A 21,487-nucleotide genomic window follows, 5' to 3' on the forward strand; every position below is an offset into this window, starting at 1 on the left:
AAGGGCCTGTTCTGTGCTGTATTGTTCTATGTTCTATGTTCTAACATCAAAAAGCAACCCACACAGGTTTATGTCTCATAGCAACAGTTAAACTCACAGCTATGTAACATCAGCAGCAGTGCAATGGCAACTGTAAGTGGTCATTAATAGTCCACTTAAAGGCCTCAACTGACAGCATGGGGGTGGGTGTTGACCACCAGCCTTAGACCCTCAGATGGAAGCAGAAGGTAGTGTCCTCCATCCTCCCATCCGATTAAACGCTTTTTCCAGTTCCAAACATGCCACTGAAGAGAGAAAATGATTCTATATGAATCATAGAGTCCCTACAGTGTGGAAGCAGGCCATTCAGCCCATGGAGTCTACGCTGACCCTCCAAAGAGCATCCCTCCCAGACAGATTTAATGGTTTGTCCAGTTATAAGTAACTTTTTGGAACAGTTTGCTTTAGCAGTGCTCCTCTCTAAGGGCTAACTTTCCTCCAATAGTCTAAATCTGGGGAACTTTAACTCCATCACAAGTAAGAGATTTTGATTTAGCAACATGAGTTACTTATCATTTTGGTGTTGGTGTTGGGGCTAGGGTTTAGAGGAAAATAGGAAGAAGGCACAGAGAATGAAGCAACATCTACATGATGTGATTACAAGTTAAAATCCCCCATAACATAAGCAACAAATGCTGACCCAGTTAATGACACTCACATCCCATGAACAAGCAAATGGATAAACAAGACACAGATCTTATGAACATTTCAGCAATAATTTTTGCCAATCATGAATATTGTTCTCAGAAACTATTGGAGAAAAGTTCTAATCAGCTTCTGCATTCAGACTTGCAGCCAAGACCATTTGCCTGAGTAGCATTGCACATGGCTGTAAATGAATGGCAGTACTTAATTTCAATGCCCGTATCTCCTTTTAAACAGCCATGGTTGTTGTACCACTGTAACATCACCCTGATGCGATGTAGTCATAAATTTACCAGGCTTACAATACAATTTTTAAGAATCTGGAGAATTCAAGCAATGTAGAAAAACATAAGCAGCACTGTCATTGAGCTATACACTTAAACATGTTGCTATTTTTCCAGTGTTCAGGACACAATAACACTGTACACATACCACTGTAATTTTCTAGTTAACTCGTCAATGGTTGTTAATAGAAAGACTATTCACTAAATGCTCAGATAGTGTGTGACTGATTCCTAAGAATCCTATAGTCTGTTATCAAGGCGGCACAATTGTGGTGTTACCTGACCATTTTTTGATTAACCACAGCTACCGGCAGAAGTTCAAGAAAGGGTTAGAATCCATGCAGAGAAATTTGGATGTGATATTCCTGGGACTGCATGTCATTCATCTTTCTTCAACACTCAAGCTGACATTTTACAGAAACTTGAACCAACTGGTTTATCAGGCTCTGCAATTCCTGTGTCACCCTCAAGAAAGGTTACATATGATCATTTGAACAGCATTAATAAACCTGACCAATGGTCACCTTGCAAGTCTAACTTATATCATAGTGATACAGCTCTTTACTGCCCTGCAGAACAGAGAGACAGATGGCAGGTTAGAAATGCTCATTTTTTAAAAACACGGAGCTTTACAGATAGCTGCACAGAAGCCGAGGGCTTTAGTCCAACTCTCACAAGTGAAATGCTTTCAAATTATACTGCATCAATACCAAGTTCCTCCAGCTATCTAAGCAGCACCATGACAGCTGAGAAGAAAAGAACCGCAGAAGCTAAATCAACCTTGCCTCTAACCCAACAAGTTGTTTTGAAAGATGATATTCATGAAAGAAAATACAACACTTCGGAAAGGCAAGAAAACAAGAAATGTCATTTCATTCCAACAAAACCACTACAACAATTCACAGACATGGCACTAGGTTATAAAGATAGCACACAACAATGCTCTGCCACTCCTCCAATAGACTTTAGTGATTCACCACATTTGTTTTGGTTCAGTACTAAGCATGTAACAATCCCAAAGCTATACAATGATCAAGAAGATGAGAACAACTTAGAAAAAGACAGAATGGGTCAACTTAAGAAAGCCAACACGCACTATACAAATACTTCTTCACACAGGATTTCTGGAAGGATTTTGAGTAGTGATGTTGAGCAGCAATGGAATAGTCATCTGATGAAGGAAACAACCAACAACATGAACCAGTTTTTCGTCAGAGAAAATTATTTCCCTGATGGTGAAGATATCAACAAAAGTACCTTTACAGATGTAGGCTTTGGTGCAATGAACTATCAACCTTGCTTAGAGATTGATCACAATAAACAAGAAAGCTCCTCCATGCTGAGATACACAGAGACAGAAGATGGACCTAAAATATTGCCAAGTGAAAGGAATACAAATAAAATGTACATCAAAAATACAAATACTGTTTCGGACATTAATAGAATTGTTGATGTTGCCTCAAACACTTTGGCTAAATCCTTATGCCAACGTCCCATTAAATTTTTAATGGTTCATAATGTTCCCTTGGATGATGTTGTTTCAAATAGCAAACAAGAAAAACCCTTAAAGATAAGTGGCCTTTACAGGAAGGACAGCCTCATAAAGGCTCAACTTTATGGAAATCTACTAAACTAATAATCCAAAGAAAAAATGAATCTCCTGAATGATTGTACAAATTTGCAAATGTACATGTTGTGAATATATATGTCATGGCTCTTGTATTTTAGCATATAATTTTGAGCTTTACGAACTGAAATTTAACTGTGGAAACCAGGGTAAGTGTAATGGAAACACCATTACATTAAAAGCACCATGAACTCCAATCTTTTAAGTGGTTAACAACTGGAAATAGAGGGTCAGAAACAGCTGGCTGAACTGCAGACATGGTGTCTATTCTCCCTGCCGTGATAACTGGGCAAAGGAATTGTTTATCTTGCAAGTTAAAACTAAATTAGTTAAAAGTATTCAGTCAAATCTAATTGTTGTAAAACTCATTTACTTACCAAATAATACATTATTAATGAGGGATATTAACCCAAACGTTAGGTTAAGGACAGCTCAGAGCAAGCTATATGATCAACATATGAATTAGGACCAGAAGTAGGCCCTACGGGTCTGCGCAGCTACTCAAACGGAGTATTCCCTGGTCCCACTGAATCTTCATAACCTCTGGTTGGTGCCATACCTGGCATAAAGAAAGATGTTTGTGGTTGTTGGAGGTCAGTTAACTCAGCTGCAGGGCATCTCTGCAGGAATCCCTCAGGTTTGTGTCTTAGGCCCAACTATTTCCAACTGCTTCAAAATAGACATCCTCAGCATTATAAGCTCAAAATTGAAGATGTCTGCTGATGATTGCACAATGTTCCGCACCGTTCACAACTCCTCAGATATTGAAGCAGTCCATTCAGCAAAGGCATTTAACAAGGTTCCGCATGGTAGACTGGTTAGTAAGGTTACACCACATGGGATCCAGGGGAGCTAGCCAATTGGATACAAAATTGGCTTGAAGTTAGGAGACAGGGTGGTGGTAGAGGGTTGCATTTTGGACTGGAGACCTGTGACCACTACTGGATCCACTGCTTTTTGTCAGTTATTTAAAATATTTAAATGTGAGTACAGGCAATATGGTTAGTATGTTTGCAGATGACACTAAAATAGGTGGTGTAGTGTACAGTGAAGAAGATTATGTCAGAGTACAATGGTATCTTGATCAGAGCTTTTCAAGGAAGAAAGTTTAAAAGACTTTCAGATTTCTGTGAGAAAATAAATGTCTATATGGCCTCATGTCAATATTAAATGGGTTGACCCCTTATTTTCAAACAGTGATTTCTAGTTCTAGATTCTCTCATAATAGAAATCATCCTTTCCACATCCATCCTGTCAAGTCCTCTCAGGTTCTGGAGAAACTCAGAAGGTTTGGCAGGCTCTGTGGGGAGAAAGGAGAGTTAATGTTTCTAGTCCATTGACTCTTCATTTGAACAGTTCTGGTGCCAGACTTGGAGCATTAAATCTGCTTTCTCCCCATAGATGCTGCCAGACCTGAGTTTCTGCAGCAATTTCTGTTTTTGTTTCATGAACACCAACTAGCCACAAAACAACATGACCGTCTCTCACTAGTATCCTTACATACAGATAAGGAAGGACACCTCTTTGACTGGGACAACACATCCATCTTAGGACAAGCCAAACACAGACACGCACGAGAATTCCTAGAAGCATGGCATTCCACTGGAACTCTATTAACAAGCACTTCGAGTTCGACCCCATCTGCCACTCCCTGAGAAAAAGAACAGGAAATGACATCACCACAGGAAATGACATCACAAACCCAAAGAAACCCAAACATATAAATAGAAAGCAGGAATCATGGACAGTCCTTCGCCTGGAGGTCTACTGAAGATGTTTCCTAGTAGGGTGACAAAATGTCTGGAAATGAACTTTCCAGCTCAGCGAGCAAATCTACGTCCAAAATAGACATTTTCATATTTCCTACATTCCATTTGCTTGATCTTTGCCTATTCATTTGACCTATCTATATCCCCTTGTAGCTTCCTTATGTTCTGTTCACAACTTACTTTCCTAACTATCTGTAAGTCATTAGCAAATTTGACAACTATACCTTGTGTTCCTTCATTCATGTAATTCACATAAATTGTAAACAGATAAGGCTCCAACACTGAGTCTTGCATCCAGCACACCTTGTCAGTCAGAAAGCAAGCCATTCATGACTGCTGTGTTTCTTAATAGCTAACCAATCTTCTATCCATACCAGTATGTTATGCCCCAAGCCATAAGATCTAATAACCTTTCATATGATGCCTTCTAAATCTAAATTTAAATGTAGTATATCCACTTTATTAATAGCACTGGTTACTTCCTCAAATAACTCCAATAAATACAGGGTGTGTGGTGTTCAACCAGTTTCTCTATTAATTCATATTTACTGGATATTAATGCTGAATGTTAGCGTCTAAATTGTGCAAATGCAGTGTGTAAGATTTACATCCATTACCTTGTCTGTTCAGCAATATTTAGTCATTATTGCTTATGCTTGTTTTCAAATTTATATAATAGATTATTTTATGTATTTTAATTCACAACCCTGGAATCCTCTCAGTTATTTCTTGCCCCTGGTTCTCCCAAGTATTCTATTCTTTAAAGGATTATGGTATGTAAAGCCAGATCTATGTTATGTCTACCAAGCAGGTACATGAACAGTACTTTCATAAATGGGATCATAACATGTAACCATAATAGCCAAGTCACCTGATTTTGAGTCTGCAAAAATAACAAGCAATTCCTAGAGATTTTTATTGCACCAGACTGAATAAGTTGAATTCTTAAATTTCAAGATGAAAACCAAAACTTGTGCTTTTCTTACTTATATATAATGAATAGTAAAGAAGTTTGCACTTTGTATATAAAGTAAAATAATATAAAGTGTTATAGAGCCATACAGCACAGGAACAGAATTTCGGCCCAATGCATCCATGTTGACCAGATTTCCTAAACTGAACTAGACCCATTTGGCTACCTTTGACTCATATCCATCTAAACCTTTCCTATCCAAGTACCATTCCAAATGTCTTTTAAATGCTGTAATTGTACTTGCATCTAACATTTCCTCTGGCGGCTCATTCAATATACGCACCACTTTCTGTGTGAAAACGTTGCCTCTCAGGTCCCTTTTAAATCCTTCCCCTCTCACCTCTCAACTATGTCCTATAGTTTTGGACTTCCCTACCCTGAGAAAAATACCTTGGCTATTCACCTTATCTATGCCCTCACGATTTTATAAACCTCGATAAGGTCACCCCTCAGCCTCCTACACTCCAGGGAAAAGAACCTCAGCCTATAAAAACTCTTGATGAAGGGCTCTTGCCTGAAATGTCAATTCTCCTGCTCCTTGGATGCTGCCTGACCTGCTGTGATTTTCCAGCACCCCATTCTTGACTCTGATCTCCTATAAAAATTCAAACCCTCCAACGTTGGTAGCATCCTTGTAAATTTTTTTTGCACTCTTTCCAGTTTAATAATATCCTTCCTATTGCATTTACACAAAAATCATATCTTCCCAACTCCAAAACTTTAGGACAAAGGAAAAATATAGGAAAATTTAAATCAGCAAGCTTTTTGTGAGGCTACATTCAGAGATTAAGGAATACTCAACTAAAAGTAGACAAACTTACATTATCCTGGATTCCTTCATTTCCACAGTCAAATAAACGGTACTGAGATGTGCCATAAATAACTGAGAAGCTTGAAGCACAAACGCACCAACCATTTTTCATCCTGAACCATCAATAAAAATTATTATTTGCTGAAATCTTAAAGATTAATCTGCATTGCTGCTTGTTCAATTTGGTTGTCATAACTTGAATGGAATGAAATTACTTTTCTCGAGGCAGGTCTTCATCAGCTAAAGTAGAACAGAAATAAATACGTTTAAGTCTTTATTTTTTCATTACACAGTTGGGTGAAGAATTTATTCAAAAGTTGAGCTGTAAAGAATATCTAACATCTACATCTACATCTTCATGTAAGATCTTATGAAAATGAAATTCAAGCTTAAGGATTTCCCCTGGCTAAAGATGCTTTCTATGTTTTTCAACTCTCAGGTCAGCTGTTAAGTCTAGTAATCTGTTTTACTTACAATAGATGAAACTTCTAAGATCTGGATATAACTGACCTGCATGGATGTATTTAGTGACATTTGGAGGTTGTGAACATATCTGGTTGTTCTCATTTCCAGCCAGGCAGTAATGGGTTCTGTTTCAGGGGACTGTGCGTCAAGCTTTTGACAGAAGGAAACCAAGCTGATAGGTTTATCTCAGTTCCAGAGGGTTTTTGTTATGTTACCAAGCAACTTCAACTTCAACATCCAAGTACTGGAATAACATCCGCAGACATCACTAATATACTATATGTAAAGTATTTTGAAGGTTCTTCATTACAAGATGTAATGGCAAACTAAAAAGTATCTTTAATTTGGTTACTGATGAATCCTTGTAATTTATGCTGCAAAATGTCAGCTACTCTAGATCTGAGCTCTCTTACATTCCTTTCCATTTCTCTACCTGGCTTTTATTTACTATGTTCACTTAATAGATTTCTAAGTAACCCTCCCATTTATACTGAACATTCCCTCCCCTTATACAGTATATTGTCTATTGTTCTAAATGGTGTCACCATCATTTTCAAGCTGTAAAATAAAGATCCCAACATGATGACTGGAGCCAAAGTGAGCATTTTTGTGGAACCTGAAAGGGCATCCTTCTCTTCCTGGTCTAGAAAGAAGCTATTTTGATGATCCTATTCAGTCAAACTACCAGTTGGCATGTCTGATTTTATATGTTATAATTAGTATTTTAAATGGATTTTACAGCCTAACTTGGTTTCTCTGGAATTATCTGGCTGTAACCTAGGAAACATTGCTATGGTCACAACAATGGTTGCAATGGGTCATTTTAGATCTTTTACTGTCATTTTCAGAGAAGTACCACTTAACTTTTAAATTTCCTGCCTAGAGGAAATGAAGTTCACGTTTTCTCTCAAGAATTCCACCCCAAATGTCTTGCAATTTTATAACTCCCTGCATTTCAAAGACCTCCTAAAATCCCAGCTTTTCAACAATGCCATTGATCTTTCACTTCCCGGTTCTTCTAACTTTCTTTCCTGCCCATTACCTTATCTCTCTCTCCCTTGTGGTTGCTTCATGTGAGGAGTACTATGCAAATTCTGTTGAAGTATAATAGTATTTATCTAATGTCATGAGTCCTAGTCAGAAAATGTACTCTTTAAGCTACTAAGAGCAATAACTATGTATTACTTAAAGTACAAACTGATCTCAAATTATTATTCACCCTCCCTTTCTTGTGTATTACTCTATGCATTAGCAACTATTCTTTACATGTAAAGTGCTTTGCAAGATAGCTTGCTTTTAGCTTAACTCACAAATAAACATTGATCCAAAAGTGCAGTGCTATTTAATTATTCCATTTAAAATATCAACGAAATAGTCAAGGGCTATAAATGGGAATCACCAGGTCATTGCATTTCATATTGCTACCAGATGCTTCAATAACATAACTAGATAAGTGAAGAGGATACTCATAGCACATAACTTCACTATGTTTTGTCAACTCAACATTATTTCACTTCCTTGAGGTTTTCAATGCCTGGTTGTAACGACTTTTAGCAGCAGTATGTTGTTTGATAGGGGCCCAATGCAGTTTGGAGAGCACAGAGATAACAGGGGAACAGAACTTGCTGTGACTTAAGGCTGGGGCAACAGAATTTTACAAGATCTCAAATTTGATGACAGTAGAATGTGGGATACTTCAAGCTCAGCGAGCTAACTTACATACTTGTCATCAACCTGAACTGCAAATCTTCTCAAAAATCACTAATATGGGATACATCTGCAAAGTGCAGAACTCAACTTCTACTTTTCACACAGTGTTCACTTCCCAAACTAGACAGAATTTATTTGAAGAAATACTTTATTTTTATTACCATTTTCCTTTGAAATATCACACATTTAGATTGACTTTTGAAACAGCATAAAATCAAAATGTAATCGCACAGCAGAAAGTAGTTGTGTTGATTGTATCTGCGCTGACATACGAAATAGCAATGTACTTAACTTTATACCTCCCTGTCATTTCCACACATCCTTTATAGAATTTGTGCCAAATGTAATTAATTTTTAAAATTCTCATACCATATTAAATAATTGTTTCAATTCATTGAAAGCAACAAATCAGAAGACTTTTCCATTTATAGGCAGTGTTATTTTAAAGTACTCAAACTAAACCAACACCGATCTTAAATTGATCCTGCCATTTATCAGGTTCCAACAAAATATTATTTCTGAATATATAGTGCAAAGTAATATCTGCAAATTGTGGAAGTTAGTTCAAGGGTGAAGTAACTAAATGGTATTAAAAGAAATACTGAACCTCATATGCTTAATACACACAAATAATAAAGAAAAAATGGAAGTATTTAAGGAAAATAAATAACTTGCTTTTATTTTCAGCAAATAATTCATAGTTTATTTGATTTTATTTTTATATAGTCAGCTTCAACAATTAACAGTCATACTTTTCACAGAACAATAATTGAATCTGGTTATCTTGATTTTCAGATCAGACCAACAGGCATGTGGTTGACCTTTCTGCTCTTCAATTTGTTTAATCAACGTTTAGCTGTAAGTTCTGGTTAGCATTTCCAGAGAGTGTTGTGCAAGCTAATCAAAATAGCACAAAAATGGATTCACAAGTATTGACTATTTTAAAATATTATCCTATTGGAACCTGATAAATTGTGATAATGATATTGGAAACAGGATGATTGCACGTTGACTGTTATAAATACATGTGGCATCATTCTTTTGATGTTATTGATACAATCATAGGATTCACTACAAAATCAAATATACACAAATCAGACAACTTGTTTAATACTGTAATCTGAAAGGTCATAGCTTGATTTACTTCTTCAGTGCTTTTTGAAACATTAAATAATCACTAAATGATAGTGATACTCCACAACATGCCCACAATTTATGTGTAAAGAACAATGTAGATATTTCAGATGTCTAATACCTTCCTTACAGCTACAAGAGGCTGGACATATTGGCCACAATGCATAAGTGCATTAATTGCACTAATCTAGTGTGCAGAGACCTGAGCATTGTCTGATACTCATACCTGTTGTTAACCCAATAAATATTGCTGAATTAATCAGCAGATAAAGGGAAATGAAGACTGCACTTTGTTGGTACTGTGGACAACTGTGACTTGTTTTGTAATTCAGGGACAGAATAATCAATGATAATGCACAATTGCTCCTCAAATACAGCTGCAATTTACAGGTCATCACTGCCATACTTTGACTTCTCCACCCCAATCACAGGTTGCAATAATAGATGGGTGCACAGGGTGAAATGAAACATCAATGCAGGCCTCCTTGTGGGCTGGCAAGGTTTGAATTAGATTTGAATTCAGATAGTTGTAAAAGCACAGTGTCCCATCAGCACTTCCTGTGGCAATTATAGTCCCATCAGGTGAAAATTCACAGCCCACTCCATATCCTTCCACCTGTAAAATAGAGAAAGAAAATTAATTTATCAAGTATAATGATAATAAACCCTGGTCATTGCAAATGTTTTTCTATTAAGAGTTATTTGTATTGAAACAAATTTTTACAATTTGGCTCGAGATCTGCAATGTGCAAAGCCAACTCTGAGCACTGATGTTGTTAAGTCTTGATCTGTCACAAGGCATCCAAATAAAAAAAGAGAAAGTTTGGAAACTTAAGCTCCATAGGTAGGTGAAATGGTTCAAGATTCAGAATCATTATCAGTATTCTTGTCTCCATCATAAGATCATAAATTAGGCTGTTCGTTGATCATTTCACAATGTTCAGCTCTATTCATATGAAGTAGCCCATGCAACAAGAATAAGCAACAACAACATTTAGGTTGCTGCTTCTATGTTAACATGTGTCACACAAATGTCAGGCCAATTCCAACAAGAGAGAGCAGAACAACAGTTTGCATTTATGTAGCACATTTATATCATAAAATGTGGTCCGGGACTTCACAAAAGCGATTATTCATCAGATAGGCTGTTCCAATTACACATGCATATGCACATATTTTAAGGAAAATTAGCATGGATTGTGCACATATATATTGGGCACAGCATTTCAAAAGTGAATGAACAAGAATGAAGGAAAGGTGGATAAAAACAAGGATAAGAAAGAAATAATGACAGCAAGGAGCAAAGAGAAGGGAAAACAGTACAGCAATTAGAAACAATGCAGAGTGAAAAGAAAGAAGAAAAATATTTCATAAAATACCACCACAGAAATAAAATTTAAAAAGCACAAGTATAACACAGAAATCAAAGGAAAAAGAAATACAAAAATCATGAATGGGTCAAAAAAAAAATAGTTTTCACTGAAGTTCTGTGAGCATAGATTTGAAAACAATTGCTTAAATTTTCCAGCCTTCACTTTGTTGGGGACTGGATGTGTGACCCAGAATATGTGTCATACTTCAATGAGCCAACACAACTGCAGCCCAGAGGAACTATGCAGGGCAGAGGAAAATCACCTATACCGTGTATTCAAAAAGAATGGGTACCCAATGAACACAGTCTGCCCATTTCTCAGCAACAAACCCAAACAAGCAGACAAAACATATCCAGAAACCCTAGCCACTCTCTCCTACATCAAAGACATCTCAGAAATGACTGCCAGTCAACTCAGACCTCTTGGCATCATGGTAGCCCACAAACCCACCAACACACAAAGCAGTAGCTAATGAACTTGAAAGATCCTGTACAGACAACAAGCAAAACTAATGTCATTTACAAAATACTGTGCAAGAACTGTAACAAACACTACATTGGACAAACAGGCAGAAACTAGCCACCAGGATAAATGAACACCAACTAGCCACAAAATGACATGTCCTTCTCTCACTAGTATCCTTACATAAAGCTAAGGAAGGACACCACTTCGACTGGGACAACACATCCAGTTTAGGACAAGCCAAACAGAGACACGCACGAGAATTCCTAGTAGCATGGCATTCTATCAGCAAACACATTAAGTTAGATCCCATCTACTACCCCCTGTGAAAAGGAACAGGAATTGACATCACCACAGGAAATGACATCACCAACCCAAAGAAACCCAAACATATAAATAAAAAGGAGGAATCATGTATACTGCTTCGTCTGAGGCCCACTGAAAATGTTATATAATAGGGTGATGAAACGTCTGGAAATGAACCTCCCAGATCAGTGAGCAAACCTACATCCAGAATCTCAATCTGAGCTACAAATCTTCTCAAAACTCACCAAATGTTATTTTCTATGCTTTATCAAATAAACTAAGGCAAATGCTTTCAAAACAAGGGTTGGTAAAATATAAAAAGCGCAGAAATTTCAGAAGATATTTGAACAGCCTGAACTCTGTTCCCAATGTCTTTTCCAGACCTGAATGAGATAAAACTGTTATTTGTGCCCGTAGTTCCAATAACCAAATTCTGTTCTATGAAGTTCCTGTCGTCTATGAAATTACATTCACAGAAAAAGGTGAGAAATGATTTCAGATAATAAGAAATCAGTAGCAAGGGCATTCTTCCCTCCCTCAGAGCTTGTTTTGTGATTTAGGAACATCACAGCTGATCTTGTAACAAAGCTATACATTTAAGAACTATCCTTATACCTTTCGATTCTCTTAATACTCAAATATCCTGTTAATGTGTGATGTTATAAAGATATGGGCTTACTGTACCGTTAAGAGAATTAAAAGTTACCTGACAGCACCAAGTGCTCTGAATAAGATACAATGTAACATACAGTCTAGCTACTGAGGTAGCTAGGGTAGCTGGTTGCCTGGTATATGGGAAGAAATTAAGGTGAACTTAGATTAAAGTTATCTGTATCAAGGGTAATGTGTTTAAAAAAAAGAAAAATAGCCATTTCTTTTCATTATGATGGTTCATTTCTTCTTAAGAGGGGACGTGTTATGAAGATGTGGCGTACTGTACCTTTAGGAGAGTTAAAAGCTAGCAGAACTACCTGACAGCATCAAGTGTTCTGAATAAGATTCAGTGTAACATGTGGTCCACCTACTGGGGTAGCGAGGGTAGCTGTTTGCCTGGAGGCAGAAACAGATTCGAATTAGGCCAGTCAGTTTAAATTATACCCCGAAAAACACCAAATTTCAATCAAGTTTGAATTTAGTATATCGACAATCTTAAAAACCAATGGCACAATCTGATGCTGTGGGGGTATAAGACTGGGGAAAATTGAATAGTTGGGAGGAGAACTGCCATGCCACTAACATGCAGAGATTGCCCAAAAAATAGTTCTCTTAAAGGTACCTTTATCAATCCATGACCTGTGAAGCATAATCTCTAAGAAGAAGAAAAGAAGATACAGGAAGATACAAATAGAAGATTCAACAGCTGGCTGGTTTTGAAAACTTGAATTTTTGGTAAATCTTAATTAGGAGATTTTATCAGACTAACATTATAGAAGGGAAGATAAAAGATAGGTTAGAGGAAGGGGTTGTAAATAATTGTTAGTTCGTTATTCTCTGTTATACTATAAGAAGTAAAGTTTTATTTTTTTATTTAAATAGTTCTTGGCCTCTCGAATTTTCAGATTGCTGCATGGGATAAATCTTTTCTGTGTTACTCATGTAAATTAAGGAGGAGAGTTTACCCAGTGTCATAACAGCTTCGGGGCTCATCATCAGGATTTCAACTGGTGTAGAAAGATTTGAATAGATTTGGGGGTATGAAAAATACCAGCAGATTTAAACACTTGCAGGTTAGTGTCCTAAATCTTTAAATAAAACATAGGTGAGGTAATTTGTTTAATTTCGGTGACTTGCGGTTGATTAAGTGAGAGAAATGGCTCTTAAAATTGCTGAAGAGGTTCTGGGATTTGAAGGTGATTCTCAAATTTGCCAATAAAGTTTAGGAGGAAAGAAAAAGGCCATACTTTTAGAATTAGCAAATACGTTAGATTTGGGTTTCACCAAGGACAAAAGTAAAGCTGAAATTGTAAGGAATTTACTCAAACACTAAGGTGTGTCAGAAAAACAGACAAGTGCAGTAGAGGTAGAAAAACATCAATCACAATTGAGGAAAATGGAGTTAGAATATAAACAAACGGAAACAGAAAGAGAGAGAGAAGAAAGAGCGACAGAAAAAAGAGAGACAGAGGTTCTTAGCTGAGCAAAGAGAGGCAGAAGAAATGGAGAGAGAAAGAGAAAGAGAATTTGAACTTAGTCAGCAAAATTAGATTAACAGGGTGGAAATTAAGAGAAAAGGTAGTGGATATATATATAAATATGTCAAAACTCTGCCACATTTTGATGAAAAAGATGTTGAAGCCTTCTTTATTTCATTTGAAAAATTGGTTAGGCAGATGGAGTGGTTCAAGGATTTATGAGTAATACCAGTTCAGACTAAACTGGTAGGCAGAGCAAGTGAGGTATTTGCCGCAATGTCAGATGAGGTGTCAAGAGATTATGAAGAGGTTAAACAGGCTATTTTAAGTGCTTATGAATTGGTACCAGAATCAGTAAGACAGTGGTGCAGAAACACAAAGAAGGAACCAAGTCAGACTTATGTTGAGTTTGAAAGAATTAAACATAGTCATTTTGATTAATGGGTGCGTGTTATGAAAATAGATAGGACCTTTGAGGCTCTAAGAGAGATTATTCTGCTGGAGGAGATTAAAAACTCACTTCCAGAAATGGTAAGAATTCACATGGAAGAAAAGAAAGTTCAGGAAGTGAGAAGGACAGCAGAATTGGCAGATGAGTACATGTTGGTGCATAAGACAAGCGTCCGGCCAGAATCTCATCCTGTGGGGGATGGAAGTTGGGAGAATGGGAGATCCTACACTACAAAACCAAGAGTAAAGTGCACTGGTAAGAATTTACCACAGGATAAAAAAGAAGCCAAGAGGGTGGACAGGAGGTGAAAGGCCTCATGTGTTTTCACTGTAATGGAGTGCGACACGGAAAATTACTGTGCTGGTGGGTACAGAAGGGCACTGGGAAAAAGTGCCTTCACTGCCAGAAAGTGGGACACGTAAAGTCACAGTGCTGGAGGTTAAGGAAAGGCACTGTGGGAAAACATGTGGTAAAAGAAGCTAAGCCACTGGCATTAGTGAAGGTAGTAAAGGAGACCCCAAGAAGAGTCATGGAGTTGCAGGAGAGTGCACAGCCTAGGCAGGGGCTGGGTATGGAGTTAGTACCTGACCTCCACAAAGAATTTTCCTCTGTGAGTAAAGTTTACTCAGAAAGAACAGGGGCAGAAGGACAAGAAGTTATACTTTTGAGAGATACAGGATCTAACCAGTAACTGATAGTAAGGGATTAGTGAATATATAGTCTTTCTGATCAGTTACCCGAGAGTGCAGTAATTCGTGGAATAGATGGACAGAAATTTAGCATTCCCCTATGTAAGATCAGGTTGGATTGCCAGCTCAAGACTGGGGAAGTTAAAGTGGAAGTGATTGACAGAGTGTCAGTTCCAGGAATTCAGTTTGTTCTTGGGAATGATTTGGCAGGATCCAAAGTAGGAGTGACACCCCTTGTTGTGGAGAACCCCAAGGAAGACCAATAAACAGTGGAGATAAAACAGAAATATTCTGGTATTTTCCAAGATTGTGTGGTAACAAGATCCCATTATCATAAGTTACAGCATGAGGCGAAAAGAGAAAGGTGAAAGCGTCGAGGTTCAGTTAGTGGATACCCTGTTTGACGTAATAGTGCAGAAAAACCTGAAGAGGCAGAGGGTCAGACAGAAGTGTTTGGTCCTGAAAGACTAAGAGACTTGCAACAGCAAGACAAGATGATATCAGATATGTATGTAGATGCATATTCTGAAAAGGAGGCAGAGAATATTCTGGAGGGTTATTATCTGAAAAATTGAATCCTACGGCAGAAATGGAGACCATGGCAGGTTAGTGCAGAGGAGAAACGGGCTGAAGTACACCAGATTATGTTGTTGGTAGCATACAGACAGGAAGTGTTATGGGTAGCACATGGACTACCTGTATGAGGTCACCTAGGGGTACGAAAGACTCAGGCTACGGTACAAAAACATTTAATTGGCGTGGAATGCACAAGGATGTGGTTACCTTTTGCCATACATGTCATACATACCAAATGGTAGGTAAGCCACAGGCAGTAATAAAACCATCACCTTTGTTGCCAATTCCCACATCTGAAGAACCTTTCACGCGGGTTATAATTGATTGTGTCGGTTCCCTCCCAAAAACTATAAGTGGGAACCAGTACTAGTTAACCATAATGGATGTGTCCAGCAGATTTCTGGAGGCAATTCCATTACGGAGTATCAAGGCAAAAAAGGTGATAGAGGAGTTAGTAGCTTTCTTCACACGGTATGGGCTACCCAGAGAGATTCAGTTGGACCAAGGGTCAAATTTTACTGCTAGGCTGTTTAAGGAGGTTATGGATAGCTTAGGTATACAGCACTTTAAATCCATTGCATATCATCCTGAATCCCAGGGAGCTTTAGAAAGCTGGCATCAAACCTTGAAGACCATGTTGAGAGCATTCTGTCAGGATTACCCGAATTATTGGGATAAAGGTATCCCATTCGTATTTTCTGCCATTAGTGACGCCCCAAATTGATTGACGCAGTTCACTCCCTTTCGGTCATGAACTGAGAGGCCCTTTGAAATTAATCAAAGAAAAATTGACAGGCCCAAAGTCGGAGATCTCACACTTAGATTTTGTATCAGAGGTGAGGGAGAGACTAAATCAAGTAGGTGAGTTAGCTAAACAGCAGCTAATGAGAGCATAACATAGAATGAAGTGATTAAAAAAATGAACAAGTCCTTGAGGAGTGGTATAGGTTAGTAAGCTATCTGTCTCAGGAGCATAGAACGCAGTTTGAAGATTTGTTACATTAGTATAAGGACGTATGTAAGAAACAGATGGGGAGGACTAATGTTATTGTACATAAAGTAGACGTAGGGAATACTGCTCCGATAAAACAGTACCCCTATCTGCTTAATCCTTTCAAAGCCAGACAGGTCCAGATGGAGGTGGAGGCCATGTTTGACGAGGACATCATCGAACCAAGCCAGAGCGATCATCCTAGTTCCCAAACCGGATGGGATTCAATGATTCTGCATGGATTATCAAAAGGACAATGCCGTTTGCGTGGTTACTGGCAGGTACCTTTATTAGAGATGGCGAAAGAAATTTCTGCATTTGTAACTCCAAATGGGCTATATCAGATTAAAATGATGCCCTTTGGAATGAAGAACGCACCTGCCACATTCCAAAGACTCATGAACAGGGTTGTGGCTGGGTTAATAAACTGTGCAGTCTATTTGGACGATGTAGTGATCTTTAGTAAGTCCTGGAAAGATCACATGGTACAGTTGGCAGAGCTCTTTGAACGACTATGAGAAGCAAAACTGGTGATAAATTTAAATAACACTGAATTCACGAAAGCAGAGGTGATGTTCTTGGGACATGTTATATATACACAGGTATATGGGAAGAAGTTAAGGTGAACTTAGATTAAAGTTATCTGTATAAAGGGTAATGTGTTTAAAAAAAGAAAAAAGCCATTTTTTCATTATGATGGTTCATTTCTTTTTAAGAGGGGATGTGTCATGAATATGTGGGCGCACTGTACCTTTAAGAGAGTTAAAAGCTAGCAGAACTACCTGACAGCACCAAGTGTTCTGAATAAGATGCAGTGTAACATGTGGCCTACCTATTAGTGGAGGGCAACTAGAGAGGAAGAAGCTGAAGGTCTGGAGGCCATCCTTTGAGGTATGGACATATATAAGGACTGCCAGTAAGCACTGAGCCCTGGAGCAGCGCATGAGCTGTGAGCCCCTGAATACCACGAGGGCTATGAGCCCCAGAACAGGGCAAACAGCGAGCCCTGGTCAAGTGCATGTAGTGAGCCCTGGTACAGTGTGTACAGAAAGCTCTAGTTCAGCACGTGGGCTGCAAGCCCCGGAACAGCGTGTGGGGAAGAAGTCCTGCAGCACCACGGAGGATTGAGTCCCAGGCAGAGAAGGGCGCAGGGGAGGGAGTCCTGGAATTTACCTGGAATAGCTGAATGTTGGTATGGAGTGTTCTAGGGCTTTGGGAGGAGCAGGGACGGCTGTTGGACTGGGTTCTGGTGCAGGCGGTCAGACCACGTGTGCAGGCCCTGCACTGAGCTGCTACACTAATGTCTATTAGAAATTTCCTACGTTATTGTAATGTCACCCTTTAATGATGTCTTATTTTTAACTTATTTTTCAACTCTGTAAATAATGCAACTACTTTTATTCCTCTGCTGTATTTGTATACAGATACTTGTATCGGAGATGTTGGCATAACAAGGCAGACATTGTAAAAGCTTTTCACTGTACTCCTATAATGGAGTGCACGTGACAATAAAAGAATATTGTAAATCGCTAAACTCCTATCTGAGACTCTTAATTCTAGACTCAACATCCTAATGGAAACATTCTCTCAGCATCTATCTTGTCAAGCTCTTAAACATTTTATATGTTTCTATAAGATTATATCGTATTCTTCAAAACTCCAGAGAAAATCAACCTAGTCTACTGCATCAATCCTCATTTTACAAACTTCATCCCGTTATCAGTCTGGTGAATCTTTGCTGCATTCCTTTTAAATCAGTGCTTCCAAAACTATTTTTCCATTGTGATTGCATTTCAGAGCTTTTGCATTAGCATCATATCAGAGTTTTGAGAGATGGTGGGGGAGTGGTGATTATGAGAACTGGGAAAGGATCTCTCTCCCAAGTTCCACATGTTAATTATTGCTGATTGAAATTCCAGTGGATCTCGCGATAACCAGCCAGAGTTTTGCCACACAGCACACCAGAAAGTTGTAGTTCAATCAATGTTGCCCAATGCTGTACAGTTATTATTATAGCCTCAGATTTTGCAACCCCAAATTTTCATTCCCTTACCAGACTCTGGCAGTCATGACACACTTTTTGAAAATCTCTGATCTAAGGTAATTGTAACTTTGCTTAGGTGAAGAATAAAATTGTCTTCAAAATTCGAGATATATGTCACAAAGATTACATACAACTGAATATACTTCCCAAGAAAATTACAGATGGGCAATAAATTGCCTACCAACTGACAGCCGCATGCGATGAATAAATGAAAAAATCTCAATCGTTTTGTAAGAAAAACTAATATACTGTTTACTATTCTGTTTGAATGCTCTACCTGCATTTTAACTTTATGATTCATGTCAAGCACATCCATCTGGATCCCTCTGAGATATCAATGTTTCCCATCTCTCACTCTGTAAAACATTCTGCTTTTCTATCTGACCGACCAAAGTGGATAACTCATAGCTCCCCACATGATAACCATTTAACCTGTCTAAAATCCTTTTTCTGACGCTTAGAGTCCTCCTCATAGACTATTTTCAACTTAACGTATAATTATCAATACATTACAGTTGGCCCCTCATCCACGATACTTATTTAGATTGTGAATGGCTGAGACCCAAATACTGATGCTTGTGGTAGCCTATTCATTATAGCTACTAATCAAAAGTGACTTACTTATTCCTGCACTCTGTTTCTTTCTGAAGATTCTTCCGATCTTCAATCTACGCGAACAAATTGTCAATCGCATGAGCCACACTTTCTTAGAATAACATGAAGCACCTTAATGGTTGCAATTTGAAAAGCCAAATACATTATATTTATAACATTGGTTCCCCCTTACCTCCTCCACAAATTTCATCCTCAAATTTGTTAAATATTATCTTCATTTCATAAATTCATGCTGACTCTGAGAATCATAACAAGGTTGGCCAAATAGAGCAGTTACAATGTTTCTAAAAACAGATTCCAGCATTTTGCGTACTACCACTGATATTATAGTAAGTGGCTTATAATTTTGTGCTCTCTGCTTTCCTCCTTTTTTTGAGTGATAGGGTTACCTTTGTTACTTTCCAAATCCATGGGTGCAATTACAGAATCTAGGGAATTTTGAAAGATCAATATCAAATAAGACCATAAGACCTAGGGGAAGAAATTAGGTCATTCAGCCCATTGAGTTTGCTCCTCTGTTCAGTCATGGCTGACAAGTTTCTCATCCCCATACTTCCACTCTCTCCCTTGATACTCCAGCACCTATCGACCTCAGTCTTGAATATGCTCAATGATCTGGCATCCACAGCCTTCTGTGACAATGAATTCCATAGATTCACCACTCTCTGGCTAAAAACATTTCTCCTTATTTCCATTCTAAAAGGTCTTCCCTTTACTCTAAGGCAATGCCCTCAGGTCCTAGTCTCGTCTATCAATGGAAACATCTTCCCAATATCTACACTGTCCAGGCCATTCAGTATTTTGTATGTTTCAATTAGATCCCCTCCCTTATCCTTCTAAACTCCATATAGACCCAGAGTCCTCAAACGTAACTCATAGGTTAAGCTTTTCATTCCTGGGACCATTTGCATGAACCTCCTCTAAATACACTCCAAGGCCAGTATGTCCTTCCTGACACAATAAATTGTGTACAATAAATTGGCCCACCTCTTTTAAAGCTTTTGGCTGTGGGCTATCAAGGCAAAGGACTTTTGCATTTTTAAATAAAAATCTATCTCCTCATTAAATTTACACAATGCCCTGGCACCTACCACACAGTAGAGTAGTGAATTCCACACAACTCATCTTAAAACTGTACCCATAATTCTAGATTGCCCCCACTCCTCTCTGCCTTTCACAAGGACCGTTCCCTTCGCAAATCCTTGGTTTGTGCTTCCTCTCCATGCATCGCTGTCACCTCCACTCCAACACCCTGTGTAAAACTCAGGGCACGTTTTACTGAGCATCTCAGCCCGGCCCGCAGGGTCTGACCTGACTTCCCAGTCACCGCTCATTCCGCTTCCCATTCTGACATGACCATCCTCATCGTCCTCCACTGCCACAGCGAATCAGATCACAAATTGGAGGAACAATGCCTCATCTTCTGCATGGGGCAGCCTACAGCCCGGGGGACTCAACATTGAGATCTCCAGTTTCAAATAACTTCTTTTCCCATCCCCCTATTCCCTTTCCAGCCCCTCCCCCTCCCTCTCACTCCTCTGACTGTCCCTTCCTCCAGCTACTAACTGGATTCATTCCTCACATCGACCAACAAGGTTGTACTTTCTATCTATGCTCACTTATTCCTACCTCACCACTCGGCGCCTCTCCCTACCTAAAACTGTCCCCCAACCTCCTTTATCTGCAGCTCCGTTACACCCTCCCCCAGTCCAGAAGAAGGTTTACACCCGAAACACTGACTTCTCCACTTCCTGATGCGGCCTGGCCTGCTTTGTTCTTGCAGCCTCCTGCATGCCTACTTTGGATTTCAGCATCTGCAGTTTTTTTTGCTTCTAACTAAGTTTGTACCACATGAGGAATCATCCTTTCTATATTGACTTTGTCAATCCCCTTTAGCATCTTATAAACCTCAATACATCTCCTCTCATTCTTCGAAATTCCAGAGAGTATGGGCTTAAATTGCTCAATCTCTCTCCAAAAGAAAAACCCTCATCTCTGGAATCAATGAAGTCAATCTCCCCTGAACCATCTCCAATGCAACCACAGCTCTCCTAAAGTAAGGGGACCAATATTCTAGGTGAAGTTTCACTAATGCCTTGCACAATTGCAGCAATACTTCCCACATTTTATACTCTATTCCTTTAACAATAAATTCCAAAATTCCACTTGCCAAATCAATGGGAATACTTCTGTAATCTATACTAATACCTGATATATTTAAATTTATATTTTTTATTTGACACTTGATTTCTTAAAATTTTCAGAATTTTCTTTTACTCCTTCGGCCGTTAAGACAGATGCAAATATCCATTTAATATGTATTCTGCTTTTGTAGATATAGTTGAAGATCTGTCAGATGTAAAAACTGTTTAGTAAACAATCTCTATGTTA

At 38.5% G+C, this 21,487-nt stretch overlaps 2 protein-coding genes across 7 annotated transcripts in view; one reads left to right on the forward strand and one right to left on the reverse strand.

The window, feature by feature from the left end:
• begain (brain enriched guanylate kinase associated) overlaps nucleotides 1–3,224 on the forward strand; it is a 203,044-nt gene extending 199,820 nt beyond the window's left edge. For all 3 annotated transcript variants that reach the window (XM_087989773.1, XM_087989772.1, XM_043698433.2), the window contains one exon: nucleotides 1,273–3,224. In XM_087989773.1, coding sequence (XP_087845899.1) covers nucleotides 1,273–2,604 — 1,332 coding nt within the window. In that variant the 3' untranslated portion in view covers nucleotides 2,605–3,224. The remainder of the gene's footprint in view (nucleotides 1–1,272) is intronic.
• Nucleotides 3,224–21,487, reverse strand: part of wdr25 (WD repeat domain 25) — a 121,423-nt gene continuing 103,159 nt past the window's right edge. For all 4 annotated transcript variants that reach the window (XM_087989775.1, XM_087989774.1, XM_043697404.2 and 1 more), the window contains exon 7: nucleotides 3,224–10,073. In XM_087989775.1, coding sequence (XP_087845901.1) covers nucleotides 9,852–10,073 — 222 coding nt within the window. In that variant the 3' untranslated portion in view covers nucleotides 3,224–9,851. The remainder of the gene's footprint in view (nucleotides 10,074–21,487) is intronic.

Source organism: Chiloscyllium plagiosum, unplaced genomic scaffold (assembly GCF_037043375.1).
Source record: "Chiloscyllium plagiosum isolate Xiang-an unplaced genomic scaffold, Cpla_swu_hap1 HiC_scaffold_8, whole genome shotgun sequence".
NCBI classification, from domain to species: domain Eukaryota; kingdom Metazoa; phylum Chordata; class Chondrichthyes; order Orectolobiformes; family Hemiscylliidae; genus Chiloscyllium; species Chiloscyllium plagiosum.